This window comes from Scyliorhinus canicula, chromosome 9 (assembly GCF_902713615.1).
Source record: "Scyliorhinus canicula chromosome 9, sScyCan1.1, whole genome shotgun sequence".
In the NCBI taxonomy this organism is placed as follows: domain Eukaryota; kingdom Metazoa; phylum Chordata; class Chondrichthyes; order Carcharhiniformes; family Scyliorhinidae; genus Scyliorhinus; species Scyliorhinus canicula.
Genome location: NC_052154.1, coordinates 105911265 through 105935353, shown reverse-complemented (window position 1 = coordinate 105935353; position 24089 = coordinate 105911265). Strand labels below are relative to the sequence as shown.

Genomic DNA, 24089 nt, shown 5'->3' with positions numbered 1-24089 from the left:
ACTGAAGGCAGAAAAGTCGATCCGGGAGTAAGCCTTATGGACATGGGAGAAAAACGAGAACTCCCTACCTCCCGGCATCATAAACCTCCAGGAGTCCACCCCTCCCATCTGGTCCATGAACCCCCTCAGCACTGTGGCCGCCGCCGGCCTCTTACCGGTCCTTGACCTAGAACGATCCAGTGCTGGGTCCAGCACTGTATTAAAATCTCCTCCCAATATCAAGCCTCCCGTCTCCAGGTCTGGAATCTGGCTCAGCATGCGACGCATGAACCCTGCATCATCCCAATTTGGGGCGTACACATTAACCAGCACCACCCGCTCCCCTTGGAGTCTACCGCTCACCATTACGTATCTGCCACAGCTATCCGCCACCACACTCGACACCACAAACGACAAGCTCTTTCCCACCAAAATCGCCACATCCCGGTTCCTCGCATCTAACCCCGAATGGAACACTTGTCCAACCCACCCTCTTCTCAGCCTAACCTGATCCGCCACCCTAAGGTGCGTTTCCTGGAACATAGCCACGTCCGCCCCTAACCCCTTCAAGTGCGCAATCACCCGGGCCCTCTTGACCGGTCCATTCAGCCCCCTTACATTCCATGTGACCAGCCGAATCGGGGGTCTCTTCCCCGTCCCTCTGCACCGGTCAGCCATAACTCTCCCTTGGCCCACCACGTGCCCGCAGTACCCCCACGGCCCGTTCCCCACGGTGGCAGATCCCCATACCGACCCCCCCCCCCCCCCCCCCCCCCCGCCAGCACCATCTGTTCCCCTTCGGCCCTACCAGCAGCAACCCGGTACCCCCCCCCCCCCCACTACTTCCCCTCCCCCCAACACCCCCCTCCCCCCCTAGCTAGGGCCTAGGGCCCCCCTAGCTGCGTTGCCCCTCTCGTCGTACTTCCGTAAGTCAGCCAACTCCTGCTGACCCCGGCTGCTCCCGCCACCCCAGTGACCCCCCCCCCCCCGGTGTTAGACAACCGCCACACCCCCCCCACCCGATACAGGCCCCTCCCATTCCACCTCCAGGGCGGGAAAAAGCCCGCGCTTCTAGCTTAAACACTGCCCCCCGACCCAAAACACGGGAAAGAAAAAGGCGCGCGTCCCAACGGGCCTACAAAACAGCCCCCCAACTTTCCACCAGTGAGAAAGGCACAGAAATAAATAGTGGAAAAGCCCCAAAAAAGAGAAAAACCAAAAAGGGGACCGACAAAGAAGTATGAACAGAGCCTCCAGACAATGTACATCAGTCTCCAACCGCCCCTCAATCCTCAGTTCGAGTCCAGCTTCTCTGCCTGGACAAAGGCCCAGGCCTCTTCCAGGGAGTCAAAATAGAGCTGATGGTCTTTATAAGTGACCCAGAGGCGTGCCGGCTGTAGCAGGCCGAACTTCACCCCTTTATTGTGCAGCACTGCCTTCGACCAGTTAAAACCAGCCCTTTTCTTCGCCACCTCTGCGCTCCAGTCCTGATAAATCCGGATCTCTGTGTTCTCCCACCTGCTGCTCCTCTCCCTTTTAGCCCATCTCAGCACACATTCTCGGTCGACGAAGCAGTGAAAACGGACCAGCACCGCCCTTGGCGGCTCTTTCGGCCTGGGCTTTCTCACCAACAGTCGATGGGCACCCTCCAGCTCCAAGGGCCCTTGGAAGGACCCCGCACCTATTATCTGTTTGTGCTGTTAGGCACCAAGGCCACGTAGGCCCCAGGTCCAAACCCTCCAGCTTTCTTGGAGGCCCAGGATCCGCAATTTCTTCCGCCGCGAGTGGTTCTACATTTCCTCCATCCTCGCTTGCCATTTTTTGTGGAGCGCCTCGTGCGTCTCCACCTTCACTGCTAGGCCTAGGATTTCATCCTTGTTCTCCAAGGCCTTTTGCCGTAACTCATGGATCTCTGCACCCTGAGCCGCCTGAGTCGCCATGAGCTTATCCAGTGAGGCCTTAAGCGGTTCCAGCAGCTCAGCTTTCAGCTCTCTGAAGCAGCGCTGAAGCAGCTCCTGCTGCTCCTGTGTCCACTGCTGCCACGCTGCCAGTTCCCCGCCCACCGCCATCTTGTTCTTCCTGCCTCGCAGCTTTCTTTGCTCCAAAGCCGATTTTTTGACCACCCCGCTCCTGGTCCAGTCCATTCACCGGCAGATAAGCGCAGCAGATGTGTTACCACACCGGGTAAAGTCCAACCAGCACCGCTATGGGCCCTTAAAAGAGCCCAAAAGACCGAAAATAGCAGGAGCCACCGAACGTGCGGCTTAGCTCCGCATCACTGCAACCGGAAGTCACCAATGTAGATTCTGCGAAGGAACCGTATGTAATGGGGATGGATGAATGGATATCTGTTTGTGCTGTTAGGTGAATTGGACATTATGAATTCTCCCGAACAGGTGCTGGAATGTGGCGATTAGGGGCTTTTCACAGTAACTTCATTGCGATGTTAATGTAAGCCTACTTGTGACAATAAAAGATTATTATTATTTATGTCTTGCATACCTCATAATGCTACACCCGTGCCCTGATCTTTCATTCCAGGCGGGAGGTATGTAAGGGCCCTTCATGTTGATTCCCTTATGTCCCATTTCTTTTAGTTTGCTATTATCATTTTGATCCATGGTTGCTGAATGGACTTATACCTTTCAGTCGAGCAGGGAAAGTGAGGATCTCAAAAGCTGTAATATAGTACCCTGTGCTAGCTTTTGAACAACAGAATTCAGACTTTTTGGAACCACGAGAGAATGGATGGATTTGGTTCAATTGGTTGTCTGGTGCCAATGAATTGGACAAAATTGCATTCAGCCCAGCAACAGGAGGTGATTGGGTTCTACCCAATTGGGATGGTTTTCAGAGAATCACAGAAAGGACAATTGGGTCCTGTACGCTCAGAAAAGAAGGTGTGATTCCCTCTCTCTTTCTTTCTCTTTCTTTCTCTCTCCCTCTCTCTCTTTCTTCAGAAAAACTGCATAGCTTCTATACTTCTGAATCTTCAGAGAACCTGAATGAAAACCATTACAGACTGTAAGCAGAAACCTCGAACTGAAAGCCTAGATTGAAGCGAGGTGGGCTAGAAGATAACTATCTGAAACAAAGACTCTTATCCTTTTATTTTCATCATTATTTTTACACACGCCTTTTCCCCTCTGTGTTTGTTTGTCTGTCTTGTGTGTGTATGTGTGTGTGTGTGTGTGTGGAGGGTGGGTGCGAGTGAAAGGGAGGGTGGTTTAATTGTGTTTAATTTTACAAATCTGGTGACTAGTTATTAGGCTGGCAAGGGTCAAAGACTTTGGGTGTTTTTCTAAGAATTATTTGTTCATTTCTACTGTGTTGTGCCTCCGGGTCAAGTGGGGCTAGAACCCACTTGCCCAGAGGGTCGTAATAGTAATTGTTTCTCAAAGTGAGATGTCTGCCTTCATTGGTAGTGCCAAAGCGCAAGACCCACAGCCATGATGGTCTCGCCAACCACTCACACATTTCAGTGTCTGCTAAACAATTCTCATTAATGTGACGATGACTACATGAAGTCCTTTGATACAGGGATTGCACTGTTGTGCTAACTTTCACATCCCAGAGTGCACAGATACAGGTTCTCTGCTGACCTGTCCAAAGATAAAGACTGGTGAATCATACGGTTCAAGGTGCAAGTCCAAATGCTGAAGGCATTGGAAGCAGAGGTTCCAGTGGAGGGTCATTTAGGAGTAAGGAAAACTTGAGCACAAATCCAATTTTCTTTGGCCTGGACTGCATAAGAATATGTAATGGTCTCAATTTTCTCAAGTGAGATTCAACGGAACGTTGCAAGATATTGTGAGCTGCATCTCACACTTGTTGAGCAAGATCCAGATATGCATATTTCTGGCACAAAAGTAAAATGGGAATGTGCCCAATACATAGTTTACATAGTTTTGAAGGGATATTGGAGGTATTCGATACAAGGAAGAAGCAGGAAAATTGGCCAAGGAAAACAACAGGTCTGAGGATTGAGAGCAGTTTAGAATTTAGCAAAGATGGACCAAGGGATTGAATAAGAAAGGGAAAATAGAGTACAAAAGTAAGCTTACAGGGAACATAAAAACTGACTTTAAAAGTTTCTACAGGTACGTGAAGAGAAGATTGGTAAAGACAAATGTAGATTACAGTCAGAAACAGGGGAATGTACAATTGGGGACAAAGAAATGGCTGAGCAACTAAACACATAATTTGGATCTGTCTTCACAAATGAGGATACAAATCAGATACCAGAAATGTTGGGGAATGCAGAGTCTAGTGAGAGTGTGGACCTTTTTAAAAATTCATTGATGGGATGTGGGCATCGCTGGTTCGGCCACATTTACTGCTCATCCCTAGTTGCCCTCCAGAAGGTGGTGGTGAGTTGCCTTTTGAACCACTGCAGTCCTTGAGGGGTAGGCACACCCACTGTGCTGTTAGGTAGGGAGTTCCAGGCTGTTGTCTCAGCAATAGTGAAGGAGTTCAAGTCAGGGTGGTGAGTGACTTGGAGGGAAACCTCCAGGTGGTGGTGTTTCCAGGTATCTGCTGCTCTTGTCCTTCTAGATGGTCGTGGTCATGGGTTTGGAAAGTGTTGTCGAAGGAACCTTAGTGAGTTACTGCAGTGCAGGTTGTAGATGGGACACATTGTTGCCACTGTTCATCGGTGGTGGAGGGTTTGAATGTTTTGTGGAAGGGGAAGCAATCAAGCGGACTGATTTATCCTGGATGGTGTTGAGTTTGCTGCGTGTTGTTGGAGCTGCACTCATCCAGACAAGTGGAGACTATTCCATTCCACCCCTAACTTGTGCCTTGTAGATGGTGGACAGGCTTTGGAGGGTCTGGAGTTGGGTTATTCGCCGTAGGATTCCTAGCCATTGACATGCCCCAGAGTCACTGTATTAAGGAAATCAATATTAGTATCAAAATGGCGTTGGGAAAATTGATGGGACTGAAGGCTGATAAATCCCCAGGGCCTGATAATCTACATCCCAGAACACTTAAGGAAGTGGCTCTAGAAATAATGAATGCATTGGTCGTCATCCTCCAGGATTCTATGGACTCTGGAACAGTTCCTGCAGATTGGAGGGTGGCTAATGTAACTCCACTATTTAAAAAGGTAGAGAAAAAACAGGGAATTATAGACCAGGAAGACTTACGTCAGGAGTGGGGAAAATTCTAGAAGCCATTACCAAAGAGTTTATTTACCCTTCGTCGGCCAGTACTTCCCCGGAGCTAAGAAACTATGACATCTTCTTCGCAGCCTTCAACACGTCATTGATGAAGACGATTATCTTGCCAAGGTCACCCCCACACCCCCATCACTTGCTTTAAAACCGCGCAACCTTAAATAAACCATTGTTTGCAGCAAACTACCAAGCCTTCAGAACAGTGACCACGCCACCACACAAACCCTGCCATGGCAATCTCAGCAAGACATGCCAGATCATCAACATGGGTACCACCATTGCACATGAGAATACCACCCACCAGGTACGTGGTACATACTCGTGCGACTCGGCCAACATTGTCTACCTCATGCGCTGTAGGAATGGATGTCCCGAAGCGTGGTACATTGGTGAGACCATGCAGGCGCTGCAACAATGGATGAACGGACATCGCGCGACAATCGCCAGGCAGGAATGTTCCCTTCCAGTTGGGGAACACTTTAGCAGTCAAGGGCATTCAGCCTCTGATCTTTGGATAAGCGTTCTCCAAGGCGGCCTTCAGGACGCACGGCAACGCAGAATCGCTGAGCAGAAACTTATAGCCAAGTTCCGCACACATGAGTACGGCCCCAACCGGGACCTTGGATTCATGTTGCATTACATTCGCACCCCCACACCATCTGGCCTGGGCTTGCGGAATCCTACCAACTGTCCTGGCTTAAGAAAATTCACACCTCTTTAACCTGTGATTATCCCTTTCTCTGGATCTGTAAAGACTTAATTACCTGAAAAGACTTGCATTCAAAGTATTGTCTTGCATCTTTGACTTTGTCTGTATATATGTCTCTGGAACCTACCTTTTCATTCACCTGAGGAAGGAGCAGTACTCCAAAAGCTAGTGATTCAAAACAAACCTGTTGTACTTTAACCTGGTGTTGTAAGACTTCTTACTGAGCTCACCCCAGTCCAATGCCGGCATCTTCACATCAAAGATTTTATAGCAGAGCACTTGGAAAATAGTGGCAGGATCGGACAAAATCAGCATGGACTTATGAAGAAGAAATCGTGCTTGATAAATCTCCTGGAATTCTTCGAGGACGTAACTAGTAGAGTTGGCAAGCAAGTGGATGTGGTATATTTGGACTTTCTGGAGGCTTTTGACAAATTCCCACATAAGAGATTTGTGTGTAAAATTAAAGAGCGTGGGATTAGGGGTAGTGTATTGAGGTGATATAAAACTAGTTGGCAGACAGGAAACAAGGAGTAGGAACTAACAGGTCTTTTTTAATTTGGCTGGCAGTAACCAGTGGGGTACAGTAGGGATCGGTGCTACTACCCCAGCTATTCACAATATAAATGGTTTAGATGGGGGAACAAAATGTAATATCTCCAAATTGACAACAAGTTGGAGAATCAAAGAATTTATGGGCAGCATGAGGCCATTCGGCCCATCCAGTCTGCACAGGCCCCTACTTAAGAGCACCCTACTTAAGCCCACGCCTCCACCCTTTTTCTGTAACCCAGTAACCCCTCCTAAACTTTTGGACATTAAGGGCAATTTAGCATGGTCATTCCACCTAACCTGCACATCTTTGGACTGTGGGAGGAAACGGGTACACCCAGAGGAAACCCACGCATACAAGGGGAGAAAGTGCAAACTCCGCACAGACAGTCATCCTAGGTTGGAATTGAACCCGGTTCCCTGGAGCTGTGAGGTAACAGTGCTAAGCACTGTGCCGCCCCTGTGGGACGGTGAGCTGTGAGGAAGATGCAGGGCACCTTCAGTGTGATTTGGACAAGTTGAGTGAGTGGGGAATGAATGGCAGATACAGTTTCATATGGAGAAAAGCAAGGGTATCCACCTTAGTACAAAAATGAGAAGGCAGATTATTATCTGAATGGCCATAAATTAGTGGAGCGGAATGTGAAACGAGACCTGGGTGTCCTCGTACGCCAGTCACTGAAGGTAATCATGCAGGTACCACAGACGGGAAAGAATGCAAATGGTATGCTGGCCTTCATAGCGAGAGGATTTGAGTACCAGAGCAGGAATGTCTTGCTGGAATTATACAGGGCTTTGGTAAGGCCAAATCTGTAATATTGTGTAAAAAAGCAAATTACTGTGGATGCTGGAATCTGAAACGAAAGAGAAAATGCTGGAAAATCTCAGCAGGTCTGGCAGCATTTGTAGGGAGAAAAAAGAACTAATGTTTCGAGTCGAATGACTCTTTGTCAAAGCTTCTCTTTCGCCTGTAATATTGTGTGCAGTTTTGGTCTCCTTATCGGAGGAAGGGTGTTCTTCTTCTAAAGGGAGTGCCAGACTGATTCCTGGGATGGCAGGACTGTTGTGTGAGGAGAGATTGAATTGGTTAGAATTGCATTTGCTGTAGTTCAGAAGAATCCGGGGGATCTCATAAACACTTTTAAAATTCTAACAGGACTAGAAATCATAGATGCAAGAAGGATGTTGCTGATGGTGGGTGTGTCCAGAACCACTGGAAAAGGTCACTGTCTGAGGATAGACTATTTAGGACAGAGCTGAAGAGAAATTACTTCACCCAGAGAGTGGTCGGCCTGTGGAATTCGTTACTACAGGAAGTAGTTGAGGCCAAAACATTGCATTTTTTCAAGAAGCAGTTAGATATAGCACTTTGGGCGAAGGGGATCAAAGGATATGGGGGAAAGCGGGATTAGGCTATTGAGTTGGATGATCAGCCATGATCATAATGAATGGCTGAGCAGGCTCAAATGGCTGAATAGCCTCCTCATGCTTCTATTTTCTATGTTTTTATGTTACTTATCAAAATGGGCGTCCTGATATTTGTGGGTACACTGCATTCTCCTCATCCTTGTAATTTTGAGGGCACTGCACTTGTCACCATAGATGCAGTGATGACCTCAGAAGAAGGAGTAATTTACGAGCCCCGGAACGAACAATGTTCCGTCGCCTCCCAGCGTGGGGCCTGTTGGATGGCCCATACTTTTTCTTTAACCGGATGGAGGTCCTTCCAGTCCATGCGATAGCTCAGATTGGTCACTTCCCGGGCATGAAAAATGCATTCTACTCTGCAGATGCGAATGCCTGACTCAGCAAGCGACGGAGAACCTCATCCAGGTTATTCAGGTGGTCCTATTCAGTCATTTTCCTGACCAAGATGGCGTCCAGATAGACCGCTATGCATGGAAACTTCCGCAGAATATTCTCCATTGCGTGCTGGAAAAGGATCACACACAAAAGGCAACCTGGTATACTCGTAAAACCCCTATGAGTGTTCACCGTCACATACCAACGAGACTCCGGGTCCAGCTCCACCTGGACATACCTGTGGCTCATATCGAGCTTGGTGAATGAGTGACCACTGGCCAATTTGGCATATAGGTCATCAATCCGTGTGGCATTCAATACCAATCCAGATTGGAGGACCGATTCACTGTCAATTTACAATTGCCACAGAGGCGAACCATGCCATTGCATGAGGATGACCAGAGTGCCTTGTTTACAAACTTCACCAGCCAGAATATTCTAAGCTCTTGAGCTGACCGAGCTCCGCTTCCAACTTAGGCAGAAGCACCTAGGGAGTTGAGCGAGTATGAAAATACCTTGTTTGCCCTGCGGGGTTCACACGGATCTGTTCCATGGTCCGGCTGATCGCCCCCAGCCCGATCTGGAAAACCTCAGGGTACTTCACCAACATCGCGTTGAGGCCTCCTGAGACCAGTCGGAAAACCTCCTGCCAATCAATGTGGAAGTGTTGTAGCCAGTCGTGGCCCTGCAAACTGGGGCTGTCACCATTCACCATGATCAGGGACAAACAAGCGGACTGCTTTCCATAGGCCACCTGGGTCACCATGGTCCCCGTAATGGCCAGCAGTTCTCTGGTAAATGTGGTCAAATGTGTCTCAGTGTCCCATAATGGCAGGAGCTGCACTCCCATTCCAAGTCTCTCAAAGCTGTGCCTTCCGACAACTGAGAAGGCGCAACTGTGTCTAACTTCATTAGCAATGGGTGGCCACTAACTGGAACCATGACCCTAATGGGGGCAACTTTGGGTGACACAACGCAGTTCAACTGCAGATAATCATCTGCGGGCTCTTCCACAAAAATGCTGTGTAACCGGGGTGGATGGTAAATTCAAGCGGAGCAGCGGATGGATGGACCATCTCGCAGTCACTGCTCCCTGCAGTGTCTCCGACCACACGTTCCATATCATCCGGAGTTTTCCTCTTCTGGATCAGAGGAGGGGCCCCGCCTGGTCGTCGGGTTCTTAGGCCACCGGCCTGACCCTGGACAGGCTGCTGTCCTGAGCAGAGAACCGGGATTTCCTGGCCGTAGGGACGCCCCACTCTGGGGAGGGGCGCGCCCTAAGCTGAGGACGTCCATCACATCCTTGTTGCTGGTATTGAATTCACAGAAGCAGCCACATGGGAAGTGTTGGGAATGAAAGGTTTATTTACAGAGATGCGAAAATTATGTACACAGGTGCCAGATGGAACTATGCTCTGGCTCACACTTGGGCCACGTTTAAATACTCTGATTTCCTCTCGTGATTATGAGGGGGCTCCTAATCAGCCCAGCCTCATGGGTCCAGTGTGGGTTATAATATTAACCTTCACAGTATCATTGTTGAATCGGATTCTATACCTGCTACATAACCTAATTGCTAACATTTAAGTAATATGTCACTATTCACCAGCCAGAATATCCTAAGCCCTTGAGCTGACCGAGCTCCGCTTCCAACTTAGGCAGAAGCACCTAGGGAGTTGAGCGTGATAACTTTTTAAAAATTCAATTGTGGGTTGCGGGCTTCGCAGGCTGGGCTAACATTTATTGCCCAACCCTAATTGCCTTGAAAAGGTGATGGTGAGCTGACTTCTTGAAACACTGCAGTCCACAGTTCTCTTCTGGAGGGAGTTGCATGATCTTGGCCCAGCGACAGTGAAGGAATGGCAATGTATTCCCAAGTCAAGGTGGTGAGTGCCTTGGAAGGCAACCTCCAGATAGTAGAGTTTCCATACATCTGTTATCTATGTCCTGCTGGATGGTAGTGGTGGTTGATTTGAAAGGTGCTGCCAAAGAAGCTTGGGTAGTTTCCTGCAGTGCATCTTGTATATGGTACACACAGGAGCAGAAGTCCGAGCTGATTTGTCTTCCCTTTTCTGGAAATACTGAAGGAAGTTTAAAGAGCTCCTATTGTTACCCAGACGGACTCAGCTTAGAGAAAGAATTGAGTTTCAAAGTTTCCTGACATGTATAGCTCAGCACCACATCTTTTCATGGGATTACTAACACGACCAGCAGAGACCCCATTAAAATTTGACGAAATTCCTCATTTCCTTTGACAATTTTAGTATCTAAGATTTATAAGATAGAAACATCAATTTAAGTCTTTACTATTATTTTTTTTTCTTTTTAGCTGCTGGTCCAACATAGGATATAATAGCCGTGTACAGTTTATTTCATTGGGAAAATATGGCTGTATACAACCTGGCATTATACAGCACGAGTTACTACATTCAGTTGGTTTTAATCATGAGCAAAGTAGAAGTGACCGTGATAACTATGTAACCATCATTGATAAAAACATTAGGAAAGGTAAGCATGCTTGAATTTGTGTTTGCAACTGAAGTCAAGTTGGAGAAAAAGAAAAATCAAAAAATGCTAAAAGTATGAAAATAACTGTGCCTTGGTTTTTGCAGAAGTGTATTCTAGTAGGTTTTAAAGGGTTCCAGAGGAGACACTGGAGTAATACTTGGGATTATATAAAAGTAAAAATGCGTCTGGTGCTTTGTTATTCAGTTGCAACTCTTTATATTAGGCAAATGAAAATTCCTTTGAATTAATGGTATCCACATGTGTTGGTTCCTACAATACAATCTCTGGACTCCACCTTTAGCCATGTCAACCTAATTGCTAGCCAAATAGTGAAATGCATAGCACTCACTGATAATTCTGAAAATATTTTCTGGTGCATACGAAAGAACGCCACCTAACCTATACAGGCATCAAAAGTAGGTATTCACCAGCCGAAAATTACATGTGTCTCATTGTACTGCTCTTCTCTTGTTTTTGGAAACATCAAAAAGAATCATCAGTATTCATAAGGACAAAAGGAGAACTTTAATTTAGAGAAATTACTTTTGTAATTTCTACCTGGTTTAATTTTATATTTCCCTGAATAGTCAGAAAGGCAGTCAATATATAGGTTTTATTTTGTAAATTTTAATATTAAAATAATCCTTGGGAATTTATTCGGTTTACATGACATAAAATAAGCCGCTATCATTGATGCAGCCCGGTTACCATTCGAGATAGAAGGTGCGATATAACGGCCGCATTGCACCCAGCGAGGATCCGAGTGGGTCAGTTAGAACATAGAACAGTACAGCACAGAACAGGCCCTTCGGCCCTCAATGTTGTACCGAGCAATGATCACCCTACTCAAACCCATGTATCTACCCTATACCCGTAACCCAACAACCCCCCCCCCCCCCCCCCCCTCCATTAACCTTACTTTTTAGGACACTACGGACAATTTAGCATGGCCAATCCACCTAACCCGCACATCTTTGGACTGTGGGAGGAAACCGGAGCACCCGGAGGAAACCCACGCACACACGGGGAGGACGTGCAGACTCCGCACAGACAGTGACCCAGCCGGGAACCGAACCTGGGACCCTGGAGCTGTGAAGCATTTATGCTAACCACAATGCTACCGTGCTGCCTTGTGAGGGAGAGACCCAAATCATTAACTGCGTCGAGCGGTTTGCAATCTAACTGACCTACTCTTGTTGGCGGGATGCAGATCCGCCGTGATATGGCACGAAGCGAATTGAGGCCAATTAAGAGCAATCCCCATCTCGGCCTCCCGTGATCTGACCAGCTCCCCAGTGAGAGGTCACGCTGGCGCCAATTGTACTAGTCCACACAAATCTGGAATATGCGTCATGGCACCTGTGGGATCTCCCAGGCCTCTGGGGGTCCCTGCATGGTCAGGAACCGGGTGGGGTGGCACCCTGGCTCTCCCTCTGGCACCTGGGCACCTTGGCACTGCCAAGAGGCCCAGGTGGAACTGCCAGGCCGGCAGGGGCATTGCCAGGTTGGCAGTACCATGCTGCCCAGATACCAGGGTTTTACTTCCAAAGGCTGGGACCTGAGAGGGGTCATGCCCATGAAAGGAGGGGGGTATGATGGGTGGGGATATGACTGGTGGGGGTGGTAAATGGGTGGGTATGAAGGGGCCTCCTGAAGATTGAGGAGGGGGGGTGAAGGGTGGGGGTCCTGAACCGTGGGGGGGGGCCCGATTGGGGGCATGAGATGGCCTGAAAAGGGAGGCCCTCAGCGACCCTCATAGCAGGGTGACCTCACTTGGGAGGCTGTGGGGTAATTCCAATATGTGTTGGAGCTGATTTTGCCCGTGGGATGGGGTGTAGGGGACACTTAAACTCACTTCGGGATCGAGGCACCTTTCAAAATGCTGGGCCGATCTCTGAGGACCTGGTCTGACCAACGAGATCAGCTCCCCAGTGATGAGAATAAATCTAAGTGTGAACTAGCCGTAGAGAAACTCCCCAGGACCCCCAAAACTGACTTAGTGCGGTCAGATAGATGGGGTGGCATGCGGCGCAGTAGTTAGCACTGGGACTACGGCGCTGAATCCTGGCCCTGGGTCACTGTCCATGTGGAGTTTGCACATTCTCCCTGTGTCTGCATGGGTTTCACCCCCACAACCCAAAGATGTGCAGGTTAGGTGGATTGGCCATGCTAAATTGCCCCTTAATTGGAAAAAAATTATAATTGGGTACTCTAAATTTATTTTAAACAAAGTGAGGTTAGATAGTGGTGGGAACGTGTCGACAGAGGCGGGGGGAAACTCCAAACCAAACCTGCCTGAAATAACGCTCTGGCCGCAATTTAATGAAAAACATTCGAAATGTGATAGTGAACGGGAACTGCCACGCGCTTCCCGACACTCGGCACGCCAAGGACGTCACTGCCTTGGTCCACTTAACGAGGCTTCACAGGCTTCACAGCGCAAATGATGGTCCCACCAGCTGATTCGCCGGGACCCCACTCGTTAGCACCATGCTAACAAGGGAGAGGAACACTTAAATCGCTCCTGCACAGCCCCCAGTTATGGGCCAGTGTTTAGAAAACTCCAGAGTATATCATGGAGTTTACCTGTCCTATAACTTTTAATAGATTTTGGCCTACTTTCCAGGTGTTATGCAACAGAGACCTTAAGTATTTTTAAACAAAACAATGTTTATTCTATGAATTGTTAACATTTTATAAATACACAGTTAATATTTTATCAACTACCAACACAACTACCCCCATAGACACGGTACTCTATATGTAACCCATAACAACATCCCTAACAACATCCATGAGCCAAACCCCCTTTTTAACAAAACAGTAGGTATAAATTATTTACACAAGACAGTTATCACTTTTAAATTATCAAGTGATCTGGACACCTTTTAACATACAGAGAAAGAGACAAAATGAAACTTCCTTGCCTGAATTCAGCTTTCAACTGCCTAAAGCACATGTAAAACACAAAGCCACAAACAGTTTCCAGCTCAAAACGAAAGTAAAAGCCAGAGACACAACCCAATTCCACCCACATAATAACATCACTGCAACTATTTGATAAACACCCATTTCTTAAAGGTACACTCCCATGACACACCCCACTAAGCTCGCAGCCATGCTACCAAGGAGACCAGCCCCACAATTCAGGAATGCTGACCTGGGCAGATTATTTGCATGGTAGAGGCCAGGCGGGCTGCCCTGTTTTCCTGAGGGTCTTGGAGGGTCAGACACAGGGCAGCCAGTGCCACCTGGGGGGAAGTTGCAGCGGCTGTCAGCTCACAGAGCATCATGAGGAGAATCGGCACCCAGTGCCATTAGAAGATGAACAACCTCCACCGGGCTGCACAGATGGGTTGGCACTGGACCCACACCACACCCCCCAAGAATGCACCTGGCACCACCCTCACCCAGCACAGTTCTGTGCCCCGGCTACCAGTGTACAGTAGTTCCACCCACGCCACCCCACCACCATACTCCACATCACCCCACCCCCATATTCTCAGCCCCCCATACTCCCCACCCTTCTCCCCATAACCGCACAATCAACACCCCCCCCCCAACAACCCCCACCCACGCGATGAACAACGCTCACAATGTCCCTGCTGAGTCCCCGCAGGAGAAGTTGGCCCACTGCAGATTTGAGAGGGCCCAGACAGGTGGCGGGATGACGGACATCTGAGACTTCACCCCATGCAACTAACATGGAGGCCACAGGAGTGACCAAGGACAGATCTGTCACCAAAGTTGAGGTTGGCATACGATGCAGAGGTGAGGATCCATCAGCCCCCACCCAAATGACTGTCATACATGAGTTGTTAATGCCATGCAAAATGATCCACCCTCCCACTGACCACATGACCATTTTCCTGCAGGATCCTCATTCGACGGTGTTGGCCCATCCAGGCTAGTCACCCCTCTGCACCTCCCATGAGAACACTTCGGAGGGGAGCTCCGTAGACACCACCGTATTTGCAACACAACTGTCAACCCCACCCTCCACCAGCGTAGAGACATATGCTTCGGTGGGCAACAGTAGTGGACACGCTTCTGGGGTACATTCCGGTGAGTACCACACAGCTGCTGATGTACATCAGGTGGAGGCAGGAACACCCAGGCCAAACAGCAGTCGGAGGTCTGCTGGATCCCAGGACCAGCTGGGTCCCAGTCAGATGCTGAATCTCTGGGCCAGCTTTATCCGGAGCTGATACAGATGTTGGTGTGCAGCCGAGAGTCAAAGGGGTTGTCAACGGCTCTTCAACAGGTCCATAACCGATTAGAGGAGTTCCCGAGGCTGTGAGCGAAGGAGATGGTGCCGATAATTCATGGGACTGAGGCCAACACTGCCAGGGTGGAGAGCCTGGTGCACAATGTCGGCGGCATGAGTGGAGATGTCCAAGTTCTAGATCAGTTGGTGACTGCCATTACTGAGCGCCTCGTTAGCCTGTCCCAGCCACTGTCAGACGTACCGCATCAGGTGGACCTTGTTGAGGCGCTGTGTGGCATTTCCCAGTCTCAGGTTGGCATTGCCGAGGCCCTCCAGAGCACTTCCCGGTGGCTGAGGGAGCATTCCCAATCTCATTGGCCAGAGCCGAGGTGCTGCCAGACATGTCCCAGCCTCCGCTGGGCATAGCCAAGGCACCATGGAGCTTATCTCAGTCACAGGTGGACATTACCAGGGTGCACCAAAGTATATCCCAGTCACTGAGGAGCATCGCCAAGGGTGTTGACACCGTTCTGCAGACACTGGGGAGCTGTCAGGGCTGGCAGAGCCAGATGATGCAGGGGTAGCCAGGGCTCGATCCAGCTGCCCCTCGGCCCTGGAGTGAACCCCAGGCCCTATGAGCACCTACCAGGAGGAGGGAGTGATGGGTTCTAACCTGGAGGCTGCCTACAGAGTTGTAATGATGCCCACCAGCTCCCCCGAGACCCACCATCCTGACAAAGTACGTCTCGAAGTCAGCACCTGGAACAGGGTGGCACGGTGAGGCATATGACACCTGCAAGTGGGCCGGGGCCCTCTGACCCCAGAGCGCCCCAGATATTGAGGGATAGGGGGAAGTGGGGTGGTGGGGAGGGGGTATGTTGATCAAGGCCACATCCTATGTGAAGCGGGTGATGTTGAGCATGCTGGACCCTCACCACTGCCGCCTGTCCTCCATCCACCAGCTAGTCATTCACCTCCTCTCGGTCTGGCGCCTCCTCATCCTCATCCTACTCCTCAGAGGTAGTCCCACCTCCTCCACCTCCAGAACATCGCCATGCTGCTATGCTGGGTTGTGGAGGACACAGCAGACAACCACAAAGTGGGTGACCCTCTGGGGGCGGTGCACTGCAGTGCACCACGAGTGTGGTCAAAGCATCAGATCTGCGTCTTGAGGAGCCTGATGCACCACTCAATGACAACCCGGATGGCCCATGGACCTTGCTGTGTCGGGTCTACGCACCGGTTACTGACCTCCATATTGGCATCATTATCCAGGTCTACAGCGGCTACCCCGTATCCACCAAGAGCAACTGGCCATCTTGGGGTGGTCCCGGAGAGGCTGGGATGTCCGACTGCCCCAGTATTTAGCTGATCTTCTTATGGTGGTCGCACACGAGCTGGTCCTTTAAGGAACCCCTTTCTGTCGACGTACGGCACTCCCAGACTGCCTGGTCAGTGCAAGGTGATATGTGTTCCATCTCTTAGCCCCTGGACATGGGGCATCCCGTTGATGGCAGTGAATCCTATTGTCTGTGCATCTTGTTGGGCCTGGTCCATGTCAAAGTTTATATAGCCCGCTGCCCAGGCAAACAGGGCATCCATGACCTGACGGATGCACTTGTGGGCTGTAGCTTGTGATGCATCACAAGTCCCTGCTCAAGCCTGAGGCCTAGAGGTTCAGTACCAACGACAGCGGGTATCCTCCTCCTCCATGTCGTGCCAAGTCCACAAGGGCAGCACAATCGCATAGTATTAGCACTGTGGCTTCACAGCGTCAGGGTCCCAGGTTCCATTCGCCGCTGGGTCACTGTCTGTGCAGAGCCTGCATGTTCTCCCCGTTTCTGCGTGGGTTTCCTCCGGGTGCTCCGGTTTCCTCCCACAGTCCAAAGACGTGCAACTTAGGTGGATTGGCCATGCCAAATTGCCCTCAATGTCCATAACGGTTAGAAGGGGTTACTGGGTTAGGGGAATATTGTGGAAGTGAGGGCTTAAGTGGGTCGGTGCAGATTCAATGGGCTGAATGGCCTCCTTCTGCACTGTATGTTCTATATGCCACACCATCACCTTGTTGAGATGGAGTCACCTGGGCACACACTTTCTGTCATCTGTTCAAATGACCAGCGACGCCAGTACACCTTGGACTGTCGCAGGCCTTCCCCTCTAGATCCTGTCATAATATACATTTATGTATATAATGGAGTGCAGACAGGCAGTGATTGACACACAGGGTGACCAGTAAGCACACAGAACAGAGCAGCCAATCACCAGACAGGACACGACCACTATAAAGCCAGAGGGCACCAGGTTTCCCGCTCTCTCGGGATCCAGCCTCTGAGACAGTCAGAGCTTGTGAGCTAGCCAGTGCAAACACCATGTGGTAGTAAGATAGTCTGGTCAGGCTAGTGTCAGGTCTCCATTCAAGTCAGCATAGTGTCAACCCACAGTTGAACATGTATAATAGTTTAGATGTTAAATAAAATCGTGTTTCATCTCATCAAGTGTTGAAAGTCTGTCTCTCGCTACACTGCATCAAGTGCAGTCTACATTGACCCAGCCTGCCCAACACATCATGGTACCAGGTAGTGATGCTGAAAATTGACAGACATACTTTGAGTGAATAAGCGTTGACCAGCAAACAGCCATCCGGTGACATGGAAAACGGCTGCCCTCCTCCGCAGCACCGCATCGCCGGCAACCTCGGTGCAAATTGGAAGACCTTCAAACAGAAGATCCAACTCTATCTCGAATGCACCGACCTTGAGACTGCATCGGACGCCAGGAAGAACGTACTATTCCTCTCCACAGCCGGGGACCACGCCATCCACATCTACAACTCCCTTACATTCACTGAAGGCGAAGACAAGACAAAATTCAACAGCCACTGCAACATTGAGGTGAATGAGAGCTTTGAACGGTACGTTTTCCAGCAGAGGCTTCAGGGTAAGGATAAACCTTTTCAATCCTTTTTGACCCATCTCCACATCTTCGCGCAGTCATGTAACTATGACTGACCCCAGCACTAGCTGCCGTCCAGACTGTCAAAATATACATCTATGTATATAATGGAATGCAGACAGTCAGTGATTGACACACAGGATGACCAGTAAGCACACAGAACAGAGCAGCCAATCACCAGACAGGACAAGACCACTATAAAGCCAGAGGGCACCAGGTTTCCCGCTCTTAGACTTAGACTTAGAACAGTACAGCACAGAACAGGCCCTTCGGCCCTCGATGTTGTGCCGAGCAATGATCACCCTACTTAAACCCACGTAACCCGTAACCCAACAATCCCCCCATTAACCTTACACTACGGGAAATTTAGCATGGCCAATCCACCTAACCCGCACATCTTTGGACTGTGGGAGGAAACCGGAGCACCCGGAGGAAACCCACGCACACACAGGGAGGACGTGCAGACTCCACACAGACAGTGACCCAGCCGGGAATCGAACCTGGGACCCTGGAGCTGTGAAGCATTGATGCTAACCACCATGCTACCGTGAGGCCCTCTCTCGGGACCCAGCCTCTGAGACAGTCAGAGCTCGTGATCTAGCCAGTGCAAACACCATGGGGTAGTAAGATAGTCTGGTCAGGCTGGTGTCAGGTCTCCATTCAAGTCAGCATAGTATCAACCCACAGTTGAACATGTATAATAGTTGAGATGTTAAATAAAATCGTGTTGCATCTCATCAAGTGTTGGAAGTCTGTCTTTTGCCACTATGCATCAAGTGCAGTCCACATCGACCCAGCCAGCCCAACATCATGGTACCAGGTAGTGATGCTGGAAATTGACGGACCTACCTTGAGTGAATCAGCATTGACCAGCAAACAGCCATCCGGTGACATGGAAAACGTCCGCCCTCCTCCGCAGCTCCGCATCTCCGGCAACCTCGGTGCAAATTGGAAGATCTTCAAACAAAAGTTCCAACTCTCTCTCGAAGCCACCGACCTCGAGGCCGCATCGGACACCAGAAAGATCGCACTATTCCTCTCCACAGCTGGGGACCACGCCATCCACATCTACAACGCCCTTACATTCGCTGAAGGCGAAGACAAGACGAAATTTAAAACTGTCCTGCTGAAGTTCGACAGCCACTGCGACATTGAGGTGAATGAGAGCTTTGAACGGTACTTTTTCCAGCAGAGGCGTCAGGGTAAGGATGAACCTTTTCAGTCCTTTTTGACCCATCTCCACATCCTCGCGCAGTCACGTAACTATGACTCGACAACTGATTCCATGATCCGGGATCAGATCGTTTTCGGGGTCCACTCCGATTCCCTTCGCCAGCAGCTCCTGAAAGTCAAGCAGCTCACCCTTACCATTGAAATGAGAAAAGTTGACCAGCGAGATGGCTCATGCCAAATGCTTCACAAAACTGGACGCCGGCACGGGGTTCTGGCAAATAAAGCTGGACGCATACAGTCACAAGCTGTGCACATTCAACACCCCGTTCGGCCACTACTGCTACAACTGGATGCCTTTTGGCATCATCTCTGCCTCAGAGGTATTTTACAGCATCATGGAACAGATGATGGAGGGTATCGAGGGGGTGCGCGTGTAGGTTGACAATGTCATAATCTGGTTCACAACTCCTCAAGAACACATCGATCGCCTCAAGCAGGTGTTCCACAGAATCTACGAGCATGGCCTCCGGCTCAACAGGGCCAAGTGCTCGTTTGGTCAATCAGAAATCAAATTCCTTGGTAACCACATCTCGCAGCAAGGTGTGCGGCCAGATGCTGGCAAGATTTCGGCGATCAACGCCATGAAGACCCCAGAGGACAAGAAGGCGGTCCTCCGCTTTCTAGGAATGGTCAACTTCCTCCGGAAGTTCATTACCAACACGGCTTCCCACACCACAGCCCTCTGCCATCTCGTCGAAAGTTGACGGAATTCCAGTGGCTGCCCGCTCATGAGAAAGAATGGCGTGAGCTGAGGGCGAAACTCACCACAGCCCCGGTTCTGGCATTTTTCGATCCTACAAAGGAGACCAGAATATTCACTGACGCGAGCCAGGACGGTATTGGGGCGGTGTTCCTCCAACGGGATGACTCCTCCTCCCAGGCCCCAGTTGCGTATGCCTCCAGAGCCATGGCACCCACTGAACAACGGTACGCTCAAATTGAGAAAGAATGCATGAGCCTCCTAACGGGAATCAACAAGTTTCACAACTATGTGTATGGTCTCCCAAAATTTACAGTTGAGACAGGCCACAGGCCATTAGTCCACATAATCCAGAAGGACTTAAACGACATGACACCCCGGTTACAACGAATCCTTCTCAAGCTACGCCGCTACGATTTTGAACTTGTCTACATGCCAGGCAAATAACTAATTGTTGCAGATGCCCTGTCCAGGTCTATCACCACACCGTGTGAGCAAATTGACTTGGTCTGCCAAATCGATGCGCAGGTGCAATTGTGCGCCTCTAACCTTCCAGCCTATGATGAGAGGGTTCGTTCAAATTCGTGAGGAGACAGCCAAGGATCCTCTGCTACAGCGTGTGATGCAGCACCTCACAAATGGATGGCAGAAGGGACAGTGTCCCCAGTTTTACAACGTTAAGGACGACCTGACGGTGGTGGACAGCATCCTTATGAAGCTTGATAAAATCGTGATTCCGCAGAGCATGTGGGCTATGGTGCTCGGCCAAATTCATGAGGGTCACCTGGGGGTCGAGAAATGTTGACACAGAGCTCAGTAGGCAGTCTACTGGCCGGGCATCAGCCAGGACGTTGCCAACACGGTACTCAACTGCCCTACATGTCAAAAATGTCAGCCAGCTCAACCCAAAGAAACTCTGCAGCAACATGAGATAGTGACCTCCCCATGGTCCAAAGTCGGTGTCGACTTTTTCCACGCCCAGGGGCGTGACTATGTCCTCATGGTCGACTACTTCTTCAATTACCCCAAAGTGGTGAAACTGCCGACCTCACGTCGAAGGCGGTGATTAAAGCATATAAAGAAACATTTGCCAGACATGGGATACCGCTCACGGTGATGAGTGACAACGGTCCCTGTTTTTACAGCCAGGAGTGGTCTGAGTTTGCCCGGCTATACAACGTTTGTCACGTCACCTCCAGCCCCCACTACCCGCAGTCAAATGGGAAGGCCGAGAAAGGGGTCCATATCGTCAAGAGATTACTATGCAAGGCTGCAGACTCGGGCTCCGACTTCAACCTGGCGCTGCTGACATCCAGAGCAACCCCTCTGTCCACTGAGTTGTCTCCAGTGCAGATGCTCATGAATCGCACTTTGCGAACCACGGCTCCAGCCATCCATATTCCAAACCTTGACCATCTCATGGTCCTCCAGAAGATGCAGCAGTCTCGGGCCCAACAGAAATCAGCATACAACGCTCATGCCACAGATCTCCCTGAGCTGGTCTCAAATGATCGTGTTCGTGTGCAGCTGCCTGACGGCGGCTGGTCCAACACAGCTGTGGTGGTCAAACAAATGGCCCCAAGATCGTTCCTCGTCTGCATGGATGATGGCTCCTTCCTACGACGCAACAGACGGGCGCTGCGCAGAGTTCCACGCCCGCCACCCAACTGTGATGCCCCGCCTCCCACAAACTCTGGATATGCCCCACCACGAGGCCACCGATCTACCAGCAATCCTGCCGGCCCCTGCGACCACCACATTGGCGGCAGTCTCGCCTATCCAAGTGCAGGCGGCCCCTGATCCACCCTTGAGGTGGTCAACCAGAATTTGTCGCCCATCACAAAGACTAAACTTATAGACTGAACTTTTGCACAAATTTGTTACCTCATCGTTTTGACCTCTGTAAATATTGTTTCTACCGTTTCATCTGCCCTATATCTGCACTAGCGACACCTTCCTATGTATATAAGTTCATTTTAGCACATTTTGTATATAGTCACGCACATATACACGTCCACACGTACATGCACCTTACTATTTATTATCTGAACACAAACAATGTAAATTTTTTTAAAAGGGGGGGAAGATGTCATAATATATATCTATGTATATAATGGAGTGCAGACAGGCAGTGATTGACACACAGGATGACCAGTAAGCCCACAGAACAGAGCAGCCAATCACCAGACAGGACATGACCACTATAAAGCCAGAGGGCACCAGGTTTCCCGCTCTCTCGGGATCCAGCCTCTAAGACAGTCAGAGCTCGTGAGCTAGCCAGTGCAAACACCATGTGGTAGTAAGATAGTCTGGTCAGGCTAGTGTCAGGTCTCCATTCAAGTCAGCATAGTGTCAACCCACAGTTGAACATGTATAATAGTTTAGATGTTATATAAAATTGTGTTGCATCTCATCAGGTGTTGGAGGTCTGTCTCTCGCTACACTGCATCAAATGCAGTCCACATTGACCCAGCCAGCCCAACACATCAGGTCCCTCCTAGGCCTGATTGGGGGGCCGGTTCCTCAGGCTGTTGGGTGAGTCTGCACTTGGGCCACCACCTTGGGTCTCTGTCAACGCTGATGTCACTGCCTCCTCTGGTGTCTGGTCAACTGGCCTGTCAGCAGCATCACGAGGTTAGCTTCCACAGTGTCTTAGATATCTTTCATTGCATGCAATATCTGTAAGGAATTGGGAGAAGGTGAGAGACTGACAACCAGCGGTGACCTCCACCCTGGGAGCACCCATTGCTCCACTCTCCCCGCCATTGCTCCCCCCCCTCCATTTGCTTTTCTACTCCATTCCCCACTGCACCCCATTCCTCCATTTCTGCCCATTCTTCCCATTTCTACCTACACTCCATTGCACCTTCTTCTGCCCAAATCCCCTTCCATCCAACACACCCCGCCTATGCACCCTGGGCTGCAGCAAGGGCCCTGCTCAACTGGCCCAACACCCTGTATGCCAGACACCCACATGTAACGTTACCTGGACTAGACTCTGGTCCTCTCCCCACTGGACACACTCACCCTCCGGTTGACCAAATGTTCCCACTGCTGGGGCCCAGCCTTTGGTGCTTGGGTTTTGGCCGTTGCGTCCACGGTGTTGCTTGCTGCAATGTTTGGGCACAGTGTCCAAGCATCATGGACTGATTGGGATGCTGGGCAATAACTCCCATCTGCTACATGGCCTGCCATGGGAACCCATTTGGGAGCTGTGAAGTCCTCACTTAACTGCGATTGCCAGATCCCTATTAGCAATAACCTTCAGCCGTGCAGCCAGAGGCCTCCATAATCAGTGACACTTTTGGGTGGTTGTTGGGACAGGAGTACCGGGCGATAGCCTCCGGAACAGGAAGGAATGATTCAGGGGTGGGATGGCGGACCCGCCATTGCTGAGACACCAATCTCCTCCCACAGGCAGTACTGACGCACTCCCATCACCCTGGAGCACAGTTATACAGACACTCTGAGGAAGGGACAGCATGGTGGGGTGAGGGGGGGCGGTGGGGGAAGGGGTCGGGGGAAAGGGAGGGGTGATGAGGAGGGGGGGGGGGGGATATGACAGGCCAGGCCATGTCCGATGTGAAGCAGGTGAGGATGAGGGCTTCCATGGTTCTCCGAGCTTGTCTGACCCTCACCGCTGCTGCCCATCCTCCATCCACAGGTTGGTCCTGTGGGTCCACCCTCAGCTCATCCTCCAGCCCCTCCTGGTCTGGCACCTCCTTGTCCTTATCCTACTCCTCAGAGGTAGCCACGTTATCCTCTTCCTCCACCTCCAGCACATCGCCCCGCTGCTGTGGCAGGTTGTTGAGGATACAGCAGACAACCACAAAGTGGGTGACCCTCTGGGAGCAGTGTGCTGCAGTGCAGCACCAGAGTGGTCAAAACATCAGATCCGCATCTTGAGAAGTCTGTTGCACAGCTCAGTGACAGCCCGGGTGGCCGTTGGGGCTTTGTTGTGTCAGGTCTCCATATTGGTCACCAGCATTCCTACTGGCGTCATTAGCCAGGTCCTCAGCGGCTACCCCTTATCCCCCAAGGTCCAATCGCCCATTCTGGGGTGCTCCCCGAAGATGTCCGACTGTCCTAGTGTGTAGCTGTCGTGCACACTCCCTGGGAGGCGTGCACACGCGTGCATGATCTTCGTGTGGTGGGGGCACATGAGCTGGATGTTTAAGGAGTGGACCACTTCCTGTTGACTTACGGCACTCCCAGACGGCCATGTGAGCGCAAGGTGCTACCTATTAGCCCATGGATCTGGGCCAT

At 50.4% G+C, this 24089-nt stretch overlaps 1 protein-coding gene across 4 annotated transcripts in view; it reads left to right on the top strand.

Moving 5' to 3' along the window:
* LOC119971592 (low choriolytic enzyme-like) overlaps window positions 1-24089 on the top strand; it is a 290266-nt gene that overhangs the window by 120201 nt on the left and 145976 nt on the right. For all 4 annotated transcript variants that reach the window (XM_038807370.1, XM_038807371.1, XM_038807369.1 and 1 more), the window contains exon 7: window positions 10550-10728. In XM_038807370.1, the coding sequence (XP_038663298.1) occupies window positions 10550-10728 (179 nt within the window). The remainder of the gene's footprint in view (window positions 1-10549; window positions 10729-24089) is intronic.